Source organism: Orycteropus afer, unplaced genomic scaffold (assembly GCF_000298275.1).
Source record: "Orycteropus afer afer isolate SDZICR_OR568_19922 unplaced genomic scaffold, OryAfe1.0 scaffold00638, whole genome shotgun sequence".
Lineage (NCBI taxonomy): Eukaryota > Metazoa > Chordata > Mammalia > Tubulidentata > Orycteropodidae > Orycteropus > Orycteropus afer.
The window spans coordinates 855,839-874,007 of record NW_006922225.1 but is presented as its reverse complement, the minus strand read 5'-3'; the positions used below and the strand labels follow the sequence as shown (position 1 = coordinate 874,007).

The 18,169-nt window shown below is 56.7% G+C and overlaps 1 protein-coding gene across 1 annotated transcript in view; it reads left to right on the top strand.

The window, feature by feature from the left end:
• EPHA1 (EPH receptor A1) overlaps positions 1–18,169 on the top strand; it is a 27,464-nt gene that overhangs the window by 9,029 nt on the left and 266 nt on the right. The window contains exons 4-19 of the mRNA XM_007956614.1: positions 821–888; positions 5,549–5,830; positions 6,638–7,034; positions 7,206–7,361; positions 7,631–7,975; positions 8,068–8,195; positions 8,329–8,479; positions 11,873–11,969; positions 12,208–12,266; positions 13,114–13,239; positions 13,983–14,168; positions 14,286–14,347; positions 14,420–14,626; positions 15,790–15,939; positions 16,185–16,378; positions 18,059–18,169. Coding sequence (XP_007954805.1) covers positions 821–888; positions 5,549–5,830; positions 6,638–7,034; positions 7,206–7,361; positions 7,631–7,975; positions 8,068–8,195; positions 8,329–8,479; positions 11,873–11,969; positions 12,208–12,266; positions 13,114–13,239; positions 13,983–14,168; positions 14,286–14,347; positions 14,420–14,626; positions 15,790–15,939; positions 16,185–16,378; positions 18,059–18,169 — 2,719 coding nt within the window. The remainder of the gene's footprint in view (positions 1–820; positions 889–5,548; positions 5,831–6,637; positions 7,035–7,205; positions 7,362–7,630; positions 7,976–8,067; positions 8,196–8,328; positions 8,480–11,872; positions 11,970–12,207; positions 12,267–13,113; positions 13,240–13,982; positions 14,169–14,285; positions 14,348–14,419; positions 14,627–15,789; positions 15,940–16,184; positions 16,379–18,058) is intronic.

Sequence of the window (18,169 nt, the reverse complement as noted above, 5' to 3'; positions counted from 1 at the left end):
GGTGGCCGCCCGCCGGCCCTGGTCTTTGACCCCGGCCTGGCTCCGCGGCCTGGGCACCGCCCGCGCCGGGTACGGAGGGCGCTCTGAGCCTGGGAGGCAGGGGCCTGCACCCCTGTCCCGCCTGCGCGGGGACCCCTGTCCGGTGGCCTGGGGCCCAGGTGCCTCGGCCGGGGGACCGCTCCTTGGGAGCTCGGAGGGGGGACCCACCCAGGCACCCCTGGAGGACTGGGGAGGGCAGGGACTCGGTGCAAGGCTCCTGGGGTGGAGGGCAGCCTTACAGACAGAAGGTCCCCGTCGCTCCCCGCCCACCCCGCCCCCGACTCGGAACTGGGCCTGCCCCACCATGCTGGGCCGGTACCCACTCCAAGCTGGGCCTCTACCCCCACTAAGCTGGACCTGTACCCCCTCCAAGCGGGGCTTGTACCCCTACTAAGCTGGGCCTGTATCCCCTCGAAGCTGGGCCTATAGCCCTTCAGGGACCAAAGCAGGCCTTGGAAAGTGGGATAAGACTTCCTCTTGGAGCCCACCTAAGGCCCTGGCCACACCCACCCCACTTGGAGCTGGCTCCCCTGGTGCTGAGCCCCACCATCCACACACTGCAGTCCTGCAGCAGGGCCCAGCTATTGGATCACCCCTCATGCTCCCAGCCCGGGCTTTGGCCATGACCTGCAACCACCAACCCCCAGGCTGCCTCCCCCTGGAGCCCTTGTGGAGCTGGAACTCCCACCACTCCCCCAGCCCTAGGAGGTCCTAGTGCTAGGAATGGGATGTTGGTGTTGGGGCCCCTCTCCCAGGTGACAGCCCCTCTCTGCCTACCCAGTCACTCTGATGGACACCAGCACTGCACAGGAGGGGCTGGGCTGGCTGCTGGACCCCCCGGAGCATGGGGTAAGTGTCAGAGGCAGGGCGGGAGGGTAGAGGGTTAGGCTGGTGGGAAACGGTGGAGAGGTGGGTGGAGGAAGCAAGAAAAGAGCAGGAAAAACTGGAAGTGTCTCCTGGCGAGGCCAAGGGGGGAGGCTGAGTCAGAACTTGCTGAATGGGGTGGGGGGGGCAGACTTCACCCCGGGCCATGCCACACGGCTGGCGCCGCCCCACTTGCCCCCAAGATGCCCACTCCTGAGGGGTCCCGTCGCCCACACTCCAGGAGAGGTGGGTGGTGCCTGAGGTGCGAGGGCCAAGGCCAAGTCCCTGCTGGCAACAGGCAGACACACCCCAACAGTGTTCTCACCGTGGAGGTGCAGGGGTGAGTGTCAGGGGTCAGGGAACCCCATAGAGCATATTCTGAGTTGTCTGTGTGGGGAGGGGAGCCAAAGCTTTCATCATATCCCCCAAAGGGTCTGTGACCCCTCCAAAGTGAAAGCTGCACCTTGAGGCCCGCGCCTCCGGTGTGGACACTGCATGCCACACATTGCAGACCCCAGCTGCTGGCCGGGGCGGCTCCCGTCCTCCCCTCTTCGGACAGCCCTGAGGCCCCCTGAACAGGCCAGGATGCAGGGTGAGCCAAAGAGTCCCCCTAGACCCCCAGAGTCTGGGGAGACACTTGTGCCGCCCTCCAGGGTCCCTGCCTCCAGCCCTGCCCTCTGGTCCTGGACCCCTCGCTCCAGGTGGGTCTCAGTGCACCTCTCTTTCCTGCTGCACTTCCCTTCCCTCTCGGTCCCTGGCCCTGGCTCCGGTCTCTGCTCTCCCACAGCGGCCTGTAATTAGCCTTAATAGACTAAACCATAGGAGCTCTGGTAGCATAGTGCCTAAAGCACTTGACTGCTCACCAGAAGGCTGGCGGTTCAAATCCACCAGCCACTCCTCGGAAGGAAGGTTGGGCAATCCTACTTCTGTAGTGATACTGCCTCGGAAACCCAAGGAGGGGTCGCTATGAGTCGGGGCCCGAGTCGACGGCAAACAACAACAACAACAGACTAAACCATACTATATCCTACAGGAGGGGCCGCTTGGCAAGTCCTGGATTAGAGCAGCCCTAATAGGCGCCTCATCCCGTAAACCAGCTATCAGCCCTGGACGGTAGCTGCGGGCCCATCTGCTGCGCCCACGGCCCCCTCTGCGCCACCCCTCCACCGCCACCAAACAGGGTCCCTTCCTTAGCCCTGCTCTAGATGACAGCCAGCTGTGACACACCCCCACTGTCTGCCGTGGCCCCTCTCCTGCCCCCTATTTTCAGCCCATGTGTGCGTGATGCACACACACATGTACACGTGCACCTGCACAGACGCACATGCATACACACACGTGTCCAGCTCCCAGAATGTGCCCCGTCACCACCCGCAGTGGCCAAGTGATAAGTGACACGATCCTTCTTGCTAGTCCCCAGCAGCTGGTCCCCATGTCGGTCACTGCGGGGACTCACAGAGAGAAGCTGCAGCTGGGAACATCTGCTATTCCGGGCTCCAGCCACGATCCGGCTAACGACTGCCCATTAACCTCCCACCCCAGCCCACCAGGAGCTCTGGTGGCACAGTGCCGGCATTTGACTGCTAACCAGAAGGCTGGCAGTTCAACCCACCAGCCACTCCTCGGAAGGAGGGCTGGCAATCTACTTCCACAGTGATACCACCTCCAAAACCCAAGGAGGGGTCACTATGAGTCAAATCCAACTCCATGGCAGTGTGTTGCATTGTGTTTGCCAGCCCCACCCGCTGTCCTCCAGACCCCACACCTGTCGAGCCCAACGTCCTTTGACCGTTCAGGCCCCATCACCTTCCAGACACCCATCTTTGCACAGCCTGACACAATGCACAATAGGGGCCCCTCGCAGCAGCTCGGATGTTTGCCTTAGCCTTGCCCCACGCGAGTTCCTCCTTGATGGTGCCTTTTCCTTCAGAGAGGCGGTCACAATGAAAGCCCCAAGTTATAGTGAAAAACTAAAGTCAGGAGACTTACCCCACGAGCAAGGGAACATCTTAAGGGGTTCCATCTGCCTCCTCTCTGTAAAATGCAAAGCTTGCAACCAAAATACCACTGGGCTGCTTCCTGGAATTTCAGAGCCACTGTCTTCACTCCAACTAGGAGAAAGTGTACAAGGGGCTGGGAAGCTTGTGAAGAGCAACAGTGATAAAATGAGAGACTGATCCATCCGGATACCAGAACATGCTGTTTATCAGCTGCAATTACAACGTGTGGCATTGCCCAAGGATACACAGGTCAACGGCGCAGAAGAGAGACTCCAAAGACTACCCGCAGATGTGAGGTGCGGGTAGAGAATGGGCAACTGTAATGCAGTGTGCAGAGCATGGAATAGTCAGAAGTCACGGTGAGGAGTCAACAGAAGGAAAGGGAGTCGCGTCTCCATGTGCCATGCAAATAAATAAGCTCTGGAGAGATTAAAACCCAAGGCTGAAAGCCTGACCACCAAAATGTAAGGAGACAGTCCAGATCCTTACAGTCTTGGGGTGGAGGATCTTCCCAAGTAAGATATAAAGCCCAGAAACCAAAGGGAAAGGCAAGAGGTGTTATTATGTCAAAATGTAAGTGAATATCAACATGAAACACACCATTAGCAAGTTAAATGCCATGTGGCTGGCAGGGAGAAGATATGAAACATACATTCCAAACAAATTATTAATTTCTATAAGCATAGTGGCTAAGACACTTGCCTGCTAACCAGATGGCTGGCGGTTCAAACCCACCAGCCACTCCTCGGAAGGAAGGTTGGGCAATCTACTTCCGTAGTGATACTGCCTCGGAAACCCAAGGAGGGGTCGCTATGAGTCAGGTTTGACTTGATGGCACATAACAACAACAACAACATAACGTGTTATTTCTATAAGCATAGTGGCTAAGACACTTGCCTGCTAACCAGATGGCTGGCGGTTCAAACCCACCAGCCACTCCTCGGAAGGAAGGTTGGGCAATCTACTTCCGTAGTGATACTGCCTCGGAAACCCAAGGAGGGGTCGCTATGAGTCAGGTTTGACTCGACGGCACATAACAACAACAACAACATAACGTGTTTAAAAAAAAGTGATCCAAGTGAATAATCAAAAGAGAACAATAGAACAATGGCAAAAGTGATGTACAGAGAATTGTGTAAAAAGACAAACACCCAGTAGAGAAATTAAAAGCACACAGCTTCCTCAAAGAAACGCAAATCAAAATGGTAAGGGTTGTGTTCTGTTTACACCCAAAACCCACTGCCATTGAGTTGATTTGGACTCACAGCGCCCCTAGAGGACAGAGTGGAACTGCCCCCCACAGGGTCTCCAAGGCTGTCAATCTTCACAGAAGCCACTGCCTCATCTTTCTCCCACAGATCAGCTGGCGAGTTCGAACTGTGGACCTTTTGGTTAGCTGAATGCTTTAACCACTGGGCCACCACAGCTTGTTCGTAGGATTGGCAAAAAGTAGAAAGGTCACTAATGTCCAGAGTGGATGAGGTCCTGGGAAAATGAGGACTGAAGCTTTGCTGATGGGACTGTAGATGAATGGAGCCCTTTCGGAGGACAATTTGCTGGAATCTTGTAAAATGCATACTAGGTGTGCACTTTAATATAGCAGTCTACAGAAATCTGCACAAGCTTATTTAAAATGCAAGCAAGCAAGCTAGATGCGTCCTGAATGTCCCACCGTAGGTGACAGGTTCCTACACTGTGCCCCCCCCCCCACCGTGCAGTACCACTGCAGGGACACCCACGACTTAGACCTACGTATCCACTCACGTGGATATCTCTCTCAAAGGATCGTTCGTAGGGAAAAACAAAACCAATAATGCTTTATAATCCCATTTATGTTAAAAGCAAAACACAGATGTATTCCAACATTTCTGTAAGGCCCCTGAAAACGCTGCTGGAGGTTTTGCTCCCAGTTGTTAAGAGTGGCTGCATCTGGGGACAAAACAGGAGGGGCGCTCACGTTTCCACTTGTTCTTGTATAATCAACGTGATGATGAAGAGCTTGGGTTCTCAGCTCAGTCTGCCCCCTAACAGCTTAACGCCTTAGACAAGCCACCCTCTCTGTGCCTCAGTTTCCCTGTAGAAAGGGCTTAGACCAGTGGCTGTCCCGTGTTAATCAGTGTTAGCCATTATTACCACCGAGTTTGGAAAACGGTTTATTGTAGAAATTAGAGGACCAGATGTTGGCCAGGAGTCAGCCAGCTCTGGCAGTTGTTGACCTTGACAATGGTTATGGTTGCTGGACATTGGAGATGGGGAGAGGCCCCTGGGCAGAAGATTCTCCTTGACCTCCAAAACCTGGAGTGGGAGGGTGGGGTGGTGAGAGGGCCTTTAGTGTTCCCTGAGCTAGGAGGCAGAGGGCCTTCTGAATGAGCTCGGCCGCTGGCTACCCCAGGCCTCTGCCCAGAAATCGGTGAGAACAGATGCCCTGTCTTGTGGATGAGCTCAATGAAGGGGCCAGGGCTGGCTGGGGGCTTGGGGGGCACTGTCTTGTCTGTCCCATCTCCACACTTGTCTGAGGGGCGAGGAGAGGCAGACAGGTGAGGGCGGAGGGGGTCTGACACGGCCTCCCCTCCCCCTCCCCTCCATGGCCCTAACCGCGAGGGCCGGGCAGGGGGAGCTGGCCCCTGACTCCCGCTCTCCCCCAGTGGAGCGAGGTACAGCAGATGGTCAACGGGTCGCCGCTGTACATGTACCAGGACTGCCCGCTGGACGACAGCGGCGACGCGGACCACTGGCTGCGCTCCAACTGGATCTACCGCGGCGAGGCGGCGGCGCGCGTGCACGCGGAGCTGCAGTTCACCGTGCGCGACTGCAAGAGCTTCCCGCGCGGCGCGGGGCCCGCCAGCTGCAAGGAGACCTTCAGCCTGCTGTTCATGGAGAGTGACCAGGACGTGGGCATCCAGCTCCGGCGGCCACTCTTCCAGAAGGTGCGCTCCTCGCGCCCGCGCGCGAGCCTGGCGCTCAGCCCCCCAGCTGACAAGAGCCACGGGTCCAGGGGAGAGTCAGGGCCTTAGCGGCAGGACCAAGGCACGTCATGGGCAGGGCTCGTCCCGCCGGGTGGGGCTGGGCCTCGGCCTCCTGGGTCTCCTGAAGCACAGGACTGTGGTGCCAGCTAATGGTTGGTGGAGGCTTTCGGGAGACTCCTTAGGGGAACCAGCGTGTCCAGGGATGGCAGGGCGCCTAAGGCGGAGTTGACTCTCTGGGCGCCTCCGGCAGCTAAGCCCACCCAAACGAGCACACAGGAGCTGCGACCCAAATACCCCTAGCTCTTTCCAACTCCAGAACCTACCAGAATGTGGGAGAGGGAGGAGGCCATCAGCATGGAGTGTGTTCTCTGTTCTTTATCCAAAGAGAGAATGTTGCAGAGTTGATTAGGAGCAAGACACTGACCACGTCCAGGCTTTATACCAAGTACCGCAGGTTGGAGGGTCAGAACCTCAGAGACAGGGTTGTCAGCCTTGACCAGGGTCCCACTCAGCCCCATCCGTAGAAGCTGCAACATCTGCAGGTGGGCCACCACTCGGAGCCCGCTTTCTGCTCTGTTAATAGGGGCCATACCCAGTCCGCGTAGGATGGCCCTGGGGGCCCCATGTGGAAGGCCCAGGGGATCCAAGCCCGCCTCTCCCACAGGGCCGCCCCTCTTCATGGTCTGTGAAATGAGCAGCACAAAGTGGTTCCATTGAATGCATATGAAGTGTGACTTTACCACCCCGCCCCCCTCCCCACCCGCCCAGGTGACCACTGTGGCCGCGGACCAGAGCTTCACCATTCGGGATCTGGCATCCGGCGTGGTCAAACTCAACGTGGAGCGCTGCTCACTGGGCCGCCTGACACGCCGCGGCCTCTACCTGGCCTTCCACAACCCCGGAGCCTGCGTGGCCCTGGTGTCCGTGCGGGTCTTCTACCAGCGCTGCCCAGAGGTCGCACGTGGACTAGCTCTTTTCCCTGGCACGCTCCCGGGCCCTGGGGGGCTGGTGGAGGTGGAGGGGACCTGCGTGCCCCATGCGCAGGCCGGCCCCTCAGGCATACCCCGCCTGCACTGCAGTCCAGATGGTGAGTGGCTGGTGCCTGTGGGGCAGTGCCACTGTGAGCCTGGCTTTGAGGAGGTCCCTGGGAGTGCCAGCTGCACAGGTAAGGGGGCAGGAGGCCGAGCGAGAGCCGCAGGGCTCTGGGTGCAAAACAGAGTGGTGGCCTAGGGGCCTCAGAGACACTGCCCAGATGTTTCAGCTAGACAGGCTGGGGCCAGGTCCCTGGGCCTGTCGGCCAACCAGTAACCCTGGCTGTGTTTCACTCTCCTCCCAGCCTGTCCCCAAGACTCCTACCGGGCTGACCTAGACACCCCTCGCTGCCTCACGTGCCCCCAGCACAGCTCAGCCACCTTGCAGGGGGCCACCGTCTGCACCTGTGAGAGTGGCCACTACCGAACCCCTGAGGAGGGCCCCCAGGTGGCCTGCACACGTGAGTGGAGGCCAGGCCTGTCACCAGGAGGCCCGGGCCCTGTGCCAAGCTTAGAAGTTTGTAGGGCTTCTCAGCCACCAAGGGCAGCCCAGGGCATCGGACACTTGTAGCTCATCTCTGCCCTATTCTCCCTAGGAGGGTGGAGGGACAGGTGACGTCCTCTCTTCCCTCAAGGCCCTGGAGGATTGGGCTTTGCAGACGGGGGGGGGCAGGAGTGGCACTGGGGGAACATGCAGCTGGCCCCTGCTAATTGTCCTGCCCTCCCACAGGTCCCCCCTCAGCCCCCCAAGACCTGAGCTTCTCTGTTTTGGGGACCCAGCTCTCCCTGCACTGGGAACCCCCAGCAGACATGGGGGGACGCCAGGATGTCAGGTACAACGTGAGGTGCTCTCGGTGTCTGGGGACGGGCCTGGACGGGGGCCCCTGCCAGCCCTGCGGGGTCAGCGTGCACTTCTCCCCGGGAGCCAGTGGGCTCCCCCAGCCAGCCGTGCACATCGACGGCCTTGAGCCCTATGCCAACTACACCTTTGAGGTCGGTGCCCAGAACGGGGTGTCGGGGCTGGGCGCCTCTGGGCCTGCCAGCACCTCAGTCAGCGTCAGCATGGGGCACGCAGGTGAGGCCTGGGCAGGTGGGGCTGGGCGGGTGGGCCAGTGAGGGGGTCTTGACTCCTTCCTCCACCTCCCTCAACCCTGTCTGTCCTCCCAGAGCCACTGGCAGACCTGTCCCTGTGGCTGGTGAAGAAGGCACCTCACCAGCTGGAGCTGGCCTGGGCGGGGGCCCAGCCTCGAAGCCCTGGGGGCAACCTCACCTACGAGCTGCACGTGCTGAACCAGGTCTGGAAGGCTGGGTGCCCAGGGCAGGTGCAGGAGCCACCCACCTTCTCAGGGCGGCACCTCCCCACGGGCTCCCGAGAGCTCATCACATCCTGGGCCGATCGGCCAAGCCAACTAACACCCGCACCCACAGGATGAAGAGCGGCACCAGATGGTGCTAGAGCCCAGGGCTTTGCTGACTGAGCTACAGCCTGACACCACCTACATCGTCAGAGTGCGCACGGTGACCCCACAGGGCCCCGGCCCCTTCTCCCCCAACCATGAGTTCCGGACCAGCCCACCAGGTGAGTTCTCTGTGTTCTGTGCCAAACACTCATACCTAGTCCCACAGCCGCCTTCCTCATCCTCAGCATGCACACATGAGCACACACATGTACGTACACACACATGCACATGTTGTTAGGTACCGTCCTGGCTCAAAGCCACTCTGTGCGTAGAGTGAGACACTTCCCGGTCCTGCATCCTCCTCACAGTCACTACTGCGCTGGGGCCACTGGCTCCGTCCATTGTGTCGGTCCTCATCAAGGGTCTTCCTCTGTTTCACTCACCCTTTACTTTTCCCAGCATGATGTCCCTCTCCAGGGGCCAGTCCCTCCTGATAACATGTCCAAAGCACGTAAGACCATCCTCACTTCTAAGGAGCATTCTGGCTGTACTTCCTCCAGACAGAGGTATGGTTCATTCTTCTGGCAGCCCATGGTATAGTCGATATTCACCAGCACCACAGTTCAAAGGCACCAACTCTTCTTTGGTCTTCCTTATTCATTGTCCAGCTTTCACACGCACATGAGGTGACTAAATAGCATGGCTTGGGTCAGGTGCACCTTAGTCCTCAGAGTAACATCTTTGCTTTCTAACAATTTAACAATTTAAAGACCAGCCCAATGCAATACATCATTTGATGTCTTGGCTACGGCTGGGTCAAGAATCAACCACTACATGGGTATTGCTTGTGGATCCAAATAAAATGAAATCCTTTAAGATTTCAGTCTTTTCTCTGTTTATCATGATGGTGCTTATTGGTCCAATTGTGAGGGTATTTATTTTCTTTATGCTGAAGTGTAATCAATACTGAAGTCTATAGACTTTGATCTTTATCAGTAACTGTTTCAAGTCCTCTTCACTTTCAGCAAGCAAAGTTGTGTCACCTGCATATAGCAGGTTGTTAATGAGTCTTCCTCCAATCCTGATGCCATGTTCTTCGTCATACAGTCCAGCTTCTCGGATTATTTACTCAGCATACAGACTGAATAAGTATGGTGAAATGACACAACTCGGACACACTGCCTTCCTGATTTTAAACCATGCAGTATCCTCTTGTTCTATTTGAATGACAGCCTCCTGGTGTATGTACAGGTTCCCCATGAGCACAATTGAAGTGTTCTGGAATTTCCATTCTTCTCAATATTACCCATACTTTCTCATGATCCACACAGTCAAATGCCTTTGCATAGTCAACACAACACTGGTATTCTTTGCCTTCAGCCAAGATCCATCTGATGTCAGCAATGACATCCCTTGTTCCACGTCCTCCTCTGAATCCAGCTTGAATTTCTGGCAGTTTTCTGTGGATGTACTGCAGCAACCATTTTTGAATTATCTTCAGCAAAATTTTACTTGTGTGTGACATTAACAATATCATTAGATAATTTTCACATCTGTGGGATCACCTTTCTTTGGCATGGGTACAAATATGGATCTCTTCCAGTCAGTTGGCCAGGTAGCTGTCTTCCAAATTTCTTGGTATAAACAAGTGAGCACCTCTAGCACGGCATCTGTTTGATGAATGGGTATTCCATCAATTCCTGGAGCCTTGTTTTTTGCCAACTCCTTCAGTGCAGCTTAGACTTCTTCCTTCAGTACCATTGGTTCTTGATCATATGCCACCTCCTGAAATAGATGAACATCAACCAGTTCTTTTTGGTACAGTGACTCTGTATATTCCTTCTGTCTTCTTTTGATGCATCATCCATCGTTCAAATATTTTGCCAACAGAATAGTATTGCAATTTGAAGCTTGAATTTTTTCTTCAGTTCTTTCAGCTTGAGAAATGCTGAGTGAGTTCTTCCCTTTTGGTTGTCTAACTCCAGGTCTTTGTACGTTTCATTATAATAGTTTACTTTGTCTTCTCGAGCTGCTTTTTGAAATCTTCTGTTCAGCTCTTTTACATCATCATTTCTTCCACTTGTTTTAACTACTCACTGTTCAAGGGCAAGTTTGAAAATGTTTTTCTGACATCCATTTTTGTCTTTTCTTCCTTTCCTGTCTTTTTAGTGACCTTTTCCTTTCTTCATGTATGACACCCCTGATGTCATCCTACAACTCCCCTGGTCTTCAGTCATTGGCTGAACGTGTGTCAAATCTGTTCTTCACGTGGTCTCTATATTCAGGTGGGATATACTCAAGGTCATAGTTTGGCTTTCATGGACTTGTTTTAATTTTCTTGCACTGCAAGTTAACCTTGTACACGAGCAATTGATGGTCTGTTGCATCAACTGTCGGCCCTTGGCCTTACTCTGCTGATACTGAGCCTCTGTCATCTCTTTCCACAGATGTAGTAGATTTGATTTCTGTGTATTCCATCTGGTGAGATCCAGAGAACATTTTTCTTCAGTTCCTTCAGTTTGAGAAACGCCAAGTATGTTCCTCCCTTTCGGTAAACCTTCATGTGTTTGCAGTTCATTACAATACTTCACTTTGTCCTCTCAAACTGCCCTCTGAAATCTTTGGCTCTTTTACTTCATTTCTTCCTTTCACTTCAATCTGCATTCTAGAGCAAGTTTCAGCATCTCTTCTGACATCCATTTTGGTCTTCTCTCCCTTTCCTGTCTTTTTGATGGCCTTTTGCTTTCTTCATGTGTGATGTTCTTGATGTCATTCCATAACTTGTCTGGTCTTTAGTCATTAATGTTCAGTCTAAATTCAGATGGCATACACTCAAGGTCACATTTTGGCTCCTGTGTACTTGTTTTCGCTTTCTTCAGCTTAGTTTTCGCCCCCATACAGGATAGAAGCACACATCTGGCCCACTGAGCAGCCTGGCCAGGGCACATTGTGTCCTGCCCATAGCCCCTGTGGCCCCAGCCCCTGACTGGAGCCTGTCCCTGCCTCAGCTGTCACTTTGTCATACTGTGGTGGCTTGTGTGTTACTATGATGGTGGGACCTATGCTACAGGTGTCTCCAGTACGAGACTCAGCCACGGTGGACAGGTTTCAGCCGAGCTTCCAGACTAAGAGAGACTAGGAAGGTGGTGGCGGCCTACTTCTGAAAAAATCAGCCAGTGAAACATGCATATATGCACGCACATGTTCACATACACACACATGTGCATATGCACAGTGCTCAGTGCCTTGTAAGCATATGTGTGCACATGTGCCCACACATACAGCCTGGCCAGCGGGTGGGCCCTTGCGTCCCATGCCAGTCCCTCTACCACACACGAACCCACACATGCAGGCCTGTGCATACACATGCACACACAGATGAGACACACAAAGATGCAGACATGCATGCTCGTGCACACAGTGCACATACAAGGTACACACATGTACACAGAAGCACACACATCTGCCCTGGAAGGGCACAGGCACATCTGGCCAGCTGAGCAGCCTACCCAGGGCATACTGCCCTGCCCCCAGCCCCCACGGCCCCGCCCTGAGCATGCACCTGCCCTCAGCTTCCAGGGGCCTGACAGGAGGGGAGATTGTGGCGGTCATCTTCGGGCTGCTGCTGGGCGTGGCGCTGCTGCTTGGAATCCTTGTCTTCCAGTCCAGGTGCTACTCCCGGCTCACCCCGCCACCACACACCCCTCTGGGCCCCTCTGCCAACCAGGGCCTCCGTGGACAGCCGCGACACACTCCCACCCCTGACCCAGTGGGTCCCCACCCGTCCTGATCCCCCACCACCATCCCAAGGAGAGTTCCTCCCAAGCCCAGTGGGTCTCCGGACCCAGGCTGCCCCAGGGGCCTGAGGCGGGCCTGGGCTTAAAGGAGCCACCCTACACACACACAGGAGAGCTCAGCAGAGACACCACCAGAGACCACGTGCGCACGTCACTGACATGGAGCGAGGTGAGCTGGGGCTGTGTGTGTGCATGTGTGCATGTATGTGTGCATGCAGGAGCCTGTGTGGGTGCCTGTGTGCACGCACCTATGTACGAACACGTGTGTGCTTTTGTGTATGTGTGTGTGCTTTGTGTGTGCACTGCATGCACAAGCATCTATGTGTGCATCTTTGTGTGTCATCTGTGTGTGCACGTGTGTGCATGTATGTGTGCGTGCAGGAGCCTGTGTGGGTGCCTGTGTGCACGCACCTATGTATGAACACGTGTGTCCTTTTGTGTACGTGTGTGTACTTTGTGTGTGCACTGTGTGCGCGAGCATGTATGTGTGCATCTTTGTGTGTCATCTGTGTGTGCATGTGTAGGTATAGGCCTGCATGTGTGGGTTCGTGTGTGGTAGGGGGACTGGGAAGGGACGCAAGGGCCCACCCGCTGGCCCGGCTATGAGCTTGGGCTTGGCAGGAGGGCTGTGAGGTCTTAAGGCATGTGTGCTTCATCCAGCCACCTCGTTAGGGCATCCATCCAGCCCTGAGCCGGGTGAGGTCTGCCCGGGGATGAGGCGTGAGTGGAGGGCTCCAGCAGGCATGTGGGATATGAGGTGTGGGTGATGAGCTCTGTGGAGGTGGGGGACTGGGGAACTCACTGGTAGGGGGACACAGAGCCTAGGGACTGAGGACACAGGAGCTCTGGGCATGGATGGGGTTGGGGGGCCGCCAGGATGCTTGCTGACTGAGGAGAGGGGCTTCACTCCACTTCACCTCAGGAGAGAGAACCATGGAGCCAGGTCCCTGGGCTGAGCGCTGGCCCCACAGAGGATGCACCCTTGGGTCCCCGAGCTGAGTACCCTGTCTCCACAGAGGACAAGCTTTGGCTAAAGCCATATGTGGACCTCCAGGCATATGATGACCCTGCCCAAGGAGCTCTGGACTTCACTCATGAGCTCGACCCTGCTGGGCTGACTGTGGATACCGTCATCGGGGAAGGTGACCCCCGCCCTCCACCCAGCACTCGACCCCCTGGGGTGGCCTGGCCCGCCTGCTCACCACTCCACCTGCCTGCATTCCTCCCATGGGTCCAGCCAGGCCCTCTTCAGCTTACTGTCCTTCGAGTTTCCTCTGTTCCCAGCCCTTACCCAGTGTCCAGAGCAGCCCCTCCAAAAGGCAGTGCTGAAAGCTTTTGACCGAGTGCTCCCAGCTGTCTCTGGTCCCAAAGGTGTGGCTGAGCCACTCAGGCTGCTCTTGGAGGGTTTCTGTATTTGGCAGAGAGCCCCCCTCCAGCCCTGAATTCCACCCCTAGGGCCCAGTGTGCTTGGTCTGCCCGGTCCCTTGGGCCACCAGAGGAAATGGGTCTGCCCAGAGAACAAAGTGTGGCAGTGTGCCTGCCAGACTATGCAGCCAGGCCCTACTGTGACCGAGGCCCACGGGGGAGGGGTGGCAACAAGCACCTTCCCTGGTCCTGGGCCCTCTGTCCCCCAGCCCTTCTGCCTTGATCCTTCTGCCCCTGGGCCATGCTTGGCGCACAATCACCACACTGTCTGAGCACCCCTAAGCCCGGGGTAGTATTAGCATGGGGGGCGCTCACTCTGGTTCCACATCCCATGTCCCTGGATGGACAGCCATGTTTCTGACCCTGCAAAGACAGCAAAAGGCACCTAGGGCTGGAGCCCCTCCCAGTCTGTCCCCAGGGACCTGGCCTGGCCCTGGGCTGATCCTGCTCCCCCCACCAGGAGAGTTTGGGGAAGTCTACCGAGGCTCCCTCCGGCTCCCTGGCCAGGACTGCAGGACAGTGGCCATCAAGACCTTGAAGGACACGTCCCCCGATGGCCAGTGGTGGACCTTCCTCCGGGAGGCAACAATCATGGGCCAGTTCAACCACCCACATATCCTGCGGCTGGAAGGCGTGGTCACCAAGAGTATGGGCAGCCCCCAGGGCGGGGAGGGGCAGCAAGAAGGGGTGAGGCCCAGGAGCAGAGGGGACGGTGTGAGGCCGGTGTGGGGGCCACCCTGACACCACGCGTGCCCTTCCCCAGGAAAGCCCATCATGATCGTCACGGAGTTCATGGACAAAGGAGCCCTGGACGCCTTCCTGAGGGTAAGCGGGGCACAGGGCAGCGGCACGCACAGAGCCCTGGGAGCCCCCCCTGACACACCAACCCTGCTGCAGGAGCGAGAGGACCAGCTGGCCCCTGGACAGCTGACGGCCATGCTGCAGGGCATTGCATCCGGCATGAGCTACCTCAGCGACCACAACTATGTCCACCGGGACCTGGCCGCCAGGAACATCCTGGTGACCCAGAACCTCTGCTGCAAGGTGTCCGACTTCGGCCTGACACGCCTCCTTGACACCTTTGACGGCATCTACGAAACCCAGGTGTGAGCCCTGTGCACAGCACAGACACCCCGCACACACACACATGTGATCATATGGCATATGCACTACACATACACACGTGATCATACAGCATGCACACTGCACATACACAAGTAATCACAGAGCATACACAGCACACATTCATGTCATCACACCATACACAGCACACACACATGTGATCATATGGCATATGCACTACACATACACGTGATCACACAGCATACACATTACACCTACACATGTAATCACATACCATGCACAGCACTCACACATGTGATCATGCACCATCTACACTACACATGCACACGTGATCACACAGCATACACACTACACATACACAAGTAACTGCACACCATATATTGCACACATTAATGAAAATTACATACCATACACAGTGTACATACATGTGATCACATACCATACACAGCACACATACACAAGTGATCACATACCATACACAGTAAACATGCACACGTAATTACACACCATGCACAGCAGATATACACACATGCATAATCAGACACCATACACAGCACACATACATGTGTGTGGTTATACACCATACACACATGTGGTCACACACAGTACACACACACATGTAATCACACACAATACACAGCACACATACACACACACGATCGCATATCATACACAGTACACATGAACACGTGCAAGTCATCACACACCATACAGCACACACAGCATACCTACACACATGCAGACATGATCACACACCATACTCAAGTGTGATTACACACCATGCACAGCACCCATGTACACACAAATGCACACAATCTGAACACACGCACACTGTATACATGTGCACTCACATGTACACACAGCACAGGCATATAATCACATACTGCATACTCACGTATGCACACATACCATGTGCTTGCAGTCACATACTGTACACAGCACCTGTGGACACACATGCAGGCACTGATGCATGCATGCATTGTACACACGTGCACCCTTGCACATGCACACACACGTACAGATCACACACGTGGTTGCATACACACAGCACACCGGCGCACATAGCACACACAGGCAGTACCCAAGGACAAGGGTCTGTGCCTGTGTGGTATCCACGCTCTCTACCCTCCCCCGTGTGCTTTTCGCCGTCCCCTCCATGCCCAGACCCCTGCCCTCATGTCTAGGGAGGGAAGATCCCCATCCGCTGGACGGCCCCTGAAGCCATCGCCCACCGGACCTTCACCACCGCCAGCGACGTGTGGAGCTTTGGGATTGTGATGTGGGAGGTGCTGAGCTTTGGCGACAAGCCCTATGGGGACATGAGCAATCAGGAGGTGAGGCCACCCCAGGTGCCCCCAGTGCACCCCACTGCCCCATCTCCTGAGTCCTCCCATACCCTTTCCTTCATACTCAGTGTCATCCCCGGACCCCTGACTTTGCGGCCACCTTGTCTGCCCTGACACCCTGCTCGTGTTGCCCCCCACCTGGTCAGGGCTGTCTCAGGGCCTCTGCCGTGCACTATATGGACGCGGGTTGCCCTTGGGCCACCAGGTGAGTGTCCCCGGGCATTGCCCTGCAGGTGATGAAGAGCATTGAGGACGGGTACCGGCTGCCCCCACCGGTGGACTGCCCGGCCCCACTGTACGAGCTCATGAAGAGCTGCTGGACCTATGACCAGGCCGGCCGGCCCCCCTTCCACCAGATTGATGCCCACCTGGAGCAGCTGCTGGCCAACCCCCACTTGCTGCGCACTGCTGCCAACTTCGACCCCAGGTGTGGAGCTGGGGAAGGCGCTTGGCCCCTTCCACCAAGGACAGGGCCCGCAAACTTCCAGCAGCGCCCAGCCCAGAGGCCGGGGCTCACGCCTCGCCCTGGGGCCGTGCACTCTGAGAGGAGGGGTATCTCTCCCTGGACAGCCCGCAGCTGGATAGAAGGCAGGGGCAACTGGAGGCACACCTGCACAGTTAGGGCAAGTCAGGTTCTCGCCTGCTGGCACTGCCTAGAGGGGCGAGTGGCAGAGTGCTCCCACCGGCAGAATGGTGGTGTGGACAGGCCGAGGGCGCCTGCGCATCCCTGCACTGTGCACCGCAGCCCCCTTCCTCCCGCAGAGCTTCTGAGGCCACTGGACTGGAGAGGCACGCCCCTCCCCATAGAGCAGGGGTGCAGGAGAGGGTCGCTCACTGGCACATGGGGAGGATCCGGGTGGCTCCCATGGTCTGCATTCCCCCATGAACGGAAAGGGCAGTAGTTCAGGTCACCCAGGGGTGCTGTAGAAGAAAAGCCCCCGAAAAGCTTACAGGCAGGAAAACTCCACGGAGCACAGTTACACACACACACACACACACACACACGGGGTCGCCATGAGGCAGAACGCAGGGGACAGCTGCAGGTTTGGTTGGCCGAGTCTTTGGCTCAGAGATACAGCCCTGCTCGAGCTGATGTCTGCCACAGGGGATGTGGTCAGTGGAACGGACCTGGGGAAGACAGTGAACAGGGAAACGCAGGGCAGTGCGGGCGGGCTGTGACGGAGGTGGGGCGCTGAGGCCACGCTCACTGTAGATCCTTTGGGACTCTGGGTCCAGGAAGCTGGAGAGGCAGTTGGTTAGGGGTGGAGGGCCAGCTCACTGGGGGCAGAGAGCAGTGAGTGACCACTGTGAGCTGTCCACGACAGTGATGTGATCAGAACGGCCTAGGTGTATGCACTAGGACCTGGGGGCGGGGTGTGGTGGGAGAGCTCCAGGAACTTTCTGGAGCTGGCCTTGGGAGCCCAGCGCAGTAGGTAACAGCACTGTCTCTAAGAAAGCTTGCTCCCAGCTCCACCTTGGGGAGCTATCTTTTGGAACGCGGCCTGCCCTACACTGGACGCTGCGTGTGCTAAGCTTTCTGGAATGCTGGCTATCCCTCAGCAGATTGGCTTTGCTAATGGTCTTGGCTCTGGCTGCCGTCACAGGAACGCGGTTTGTATCGTGGGTGTCGGGAATTACAGGAGGGAGCCCACAGTCAGTGGGCCCTCAGCCCCTTCCTGTCTGCAGAACCGGCCTCTCCACAGAAGAGGGGCTGACGGCCCTGGTGTGAGGGCCCACAGGGCTGGCCGCCCTGCTCCCTGGGCTGTCAGGCCTGTTGGCTGCGCCAGGACGCAGCGCGGGAAACCGGGTTGGCACGATAAAGCCTGGCCCACAAAGTCTATACAGGGAGCTCTGTGCTCAGACCTCGCCGTCGAATGGAGCTGCGGGCGCTCGGAAGGCGTGCAGTTCAGCAAATCGGAGTGCAGGCCTGGGGCAGTCCGTATCCCCCGCCTCACGGCGTAGAAGTGCCATGCCTCCCTAGTCGCAGCCCTACACCCCAGGGTGACAGGCTTGCACACCATCACCTGCCCCATCCTCACAGTCCCAGTCGTACCCCTCCAGGACCCAGCCCGGCACCTGGCGGGTGACACGCCCCTACGTTCCCCAGAGTGACCCTCCGCCTGCCCAGCCTGAGTGGCTCCGATGGGATCCCGTACCGCAGCGTGGCGGAGTGGCTGGAGTCGATTCGCATGAAGCGCTACATTCTGCATTTCCGCTC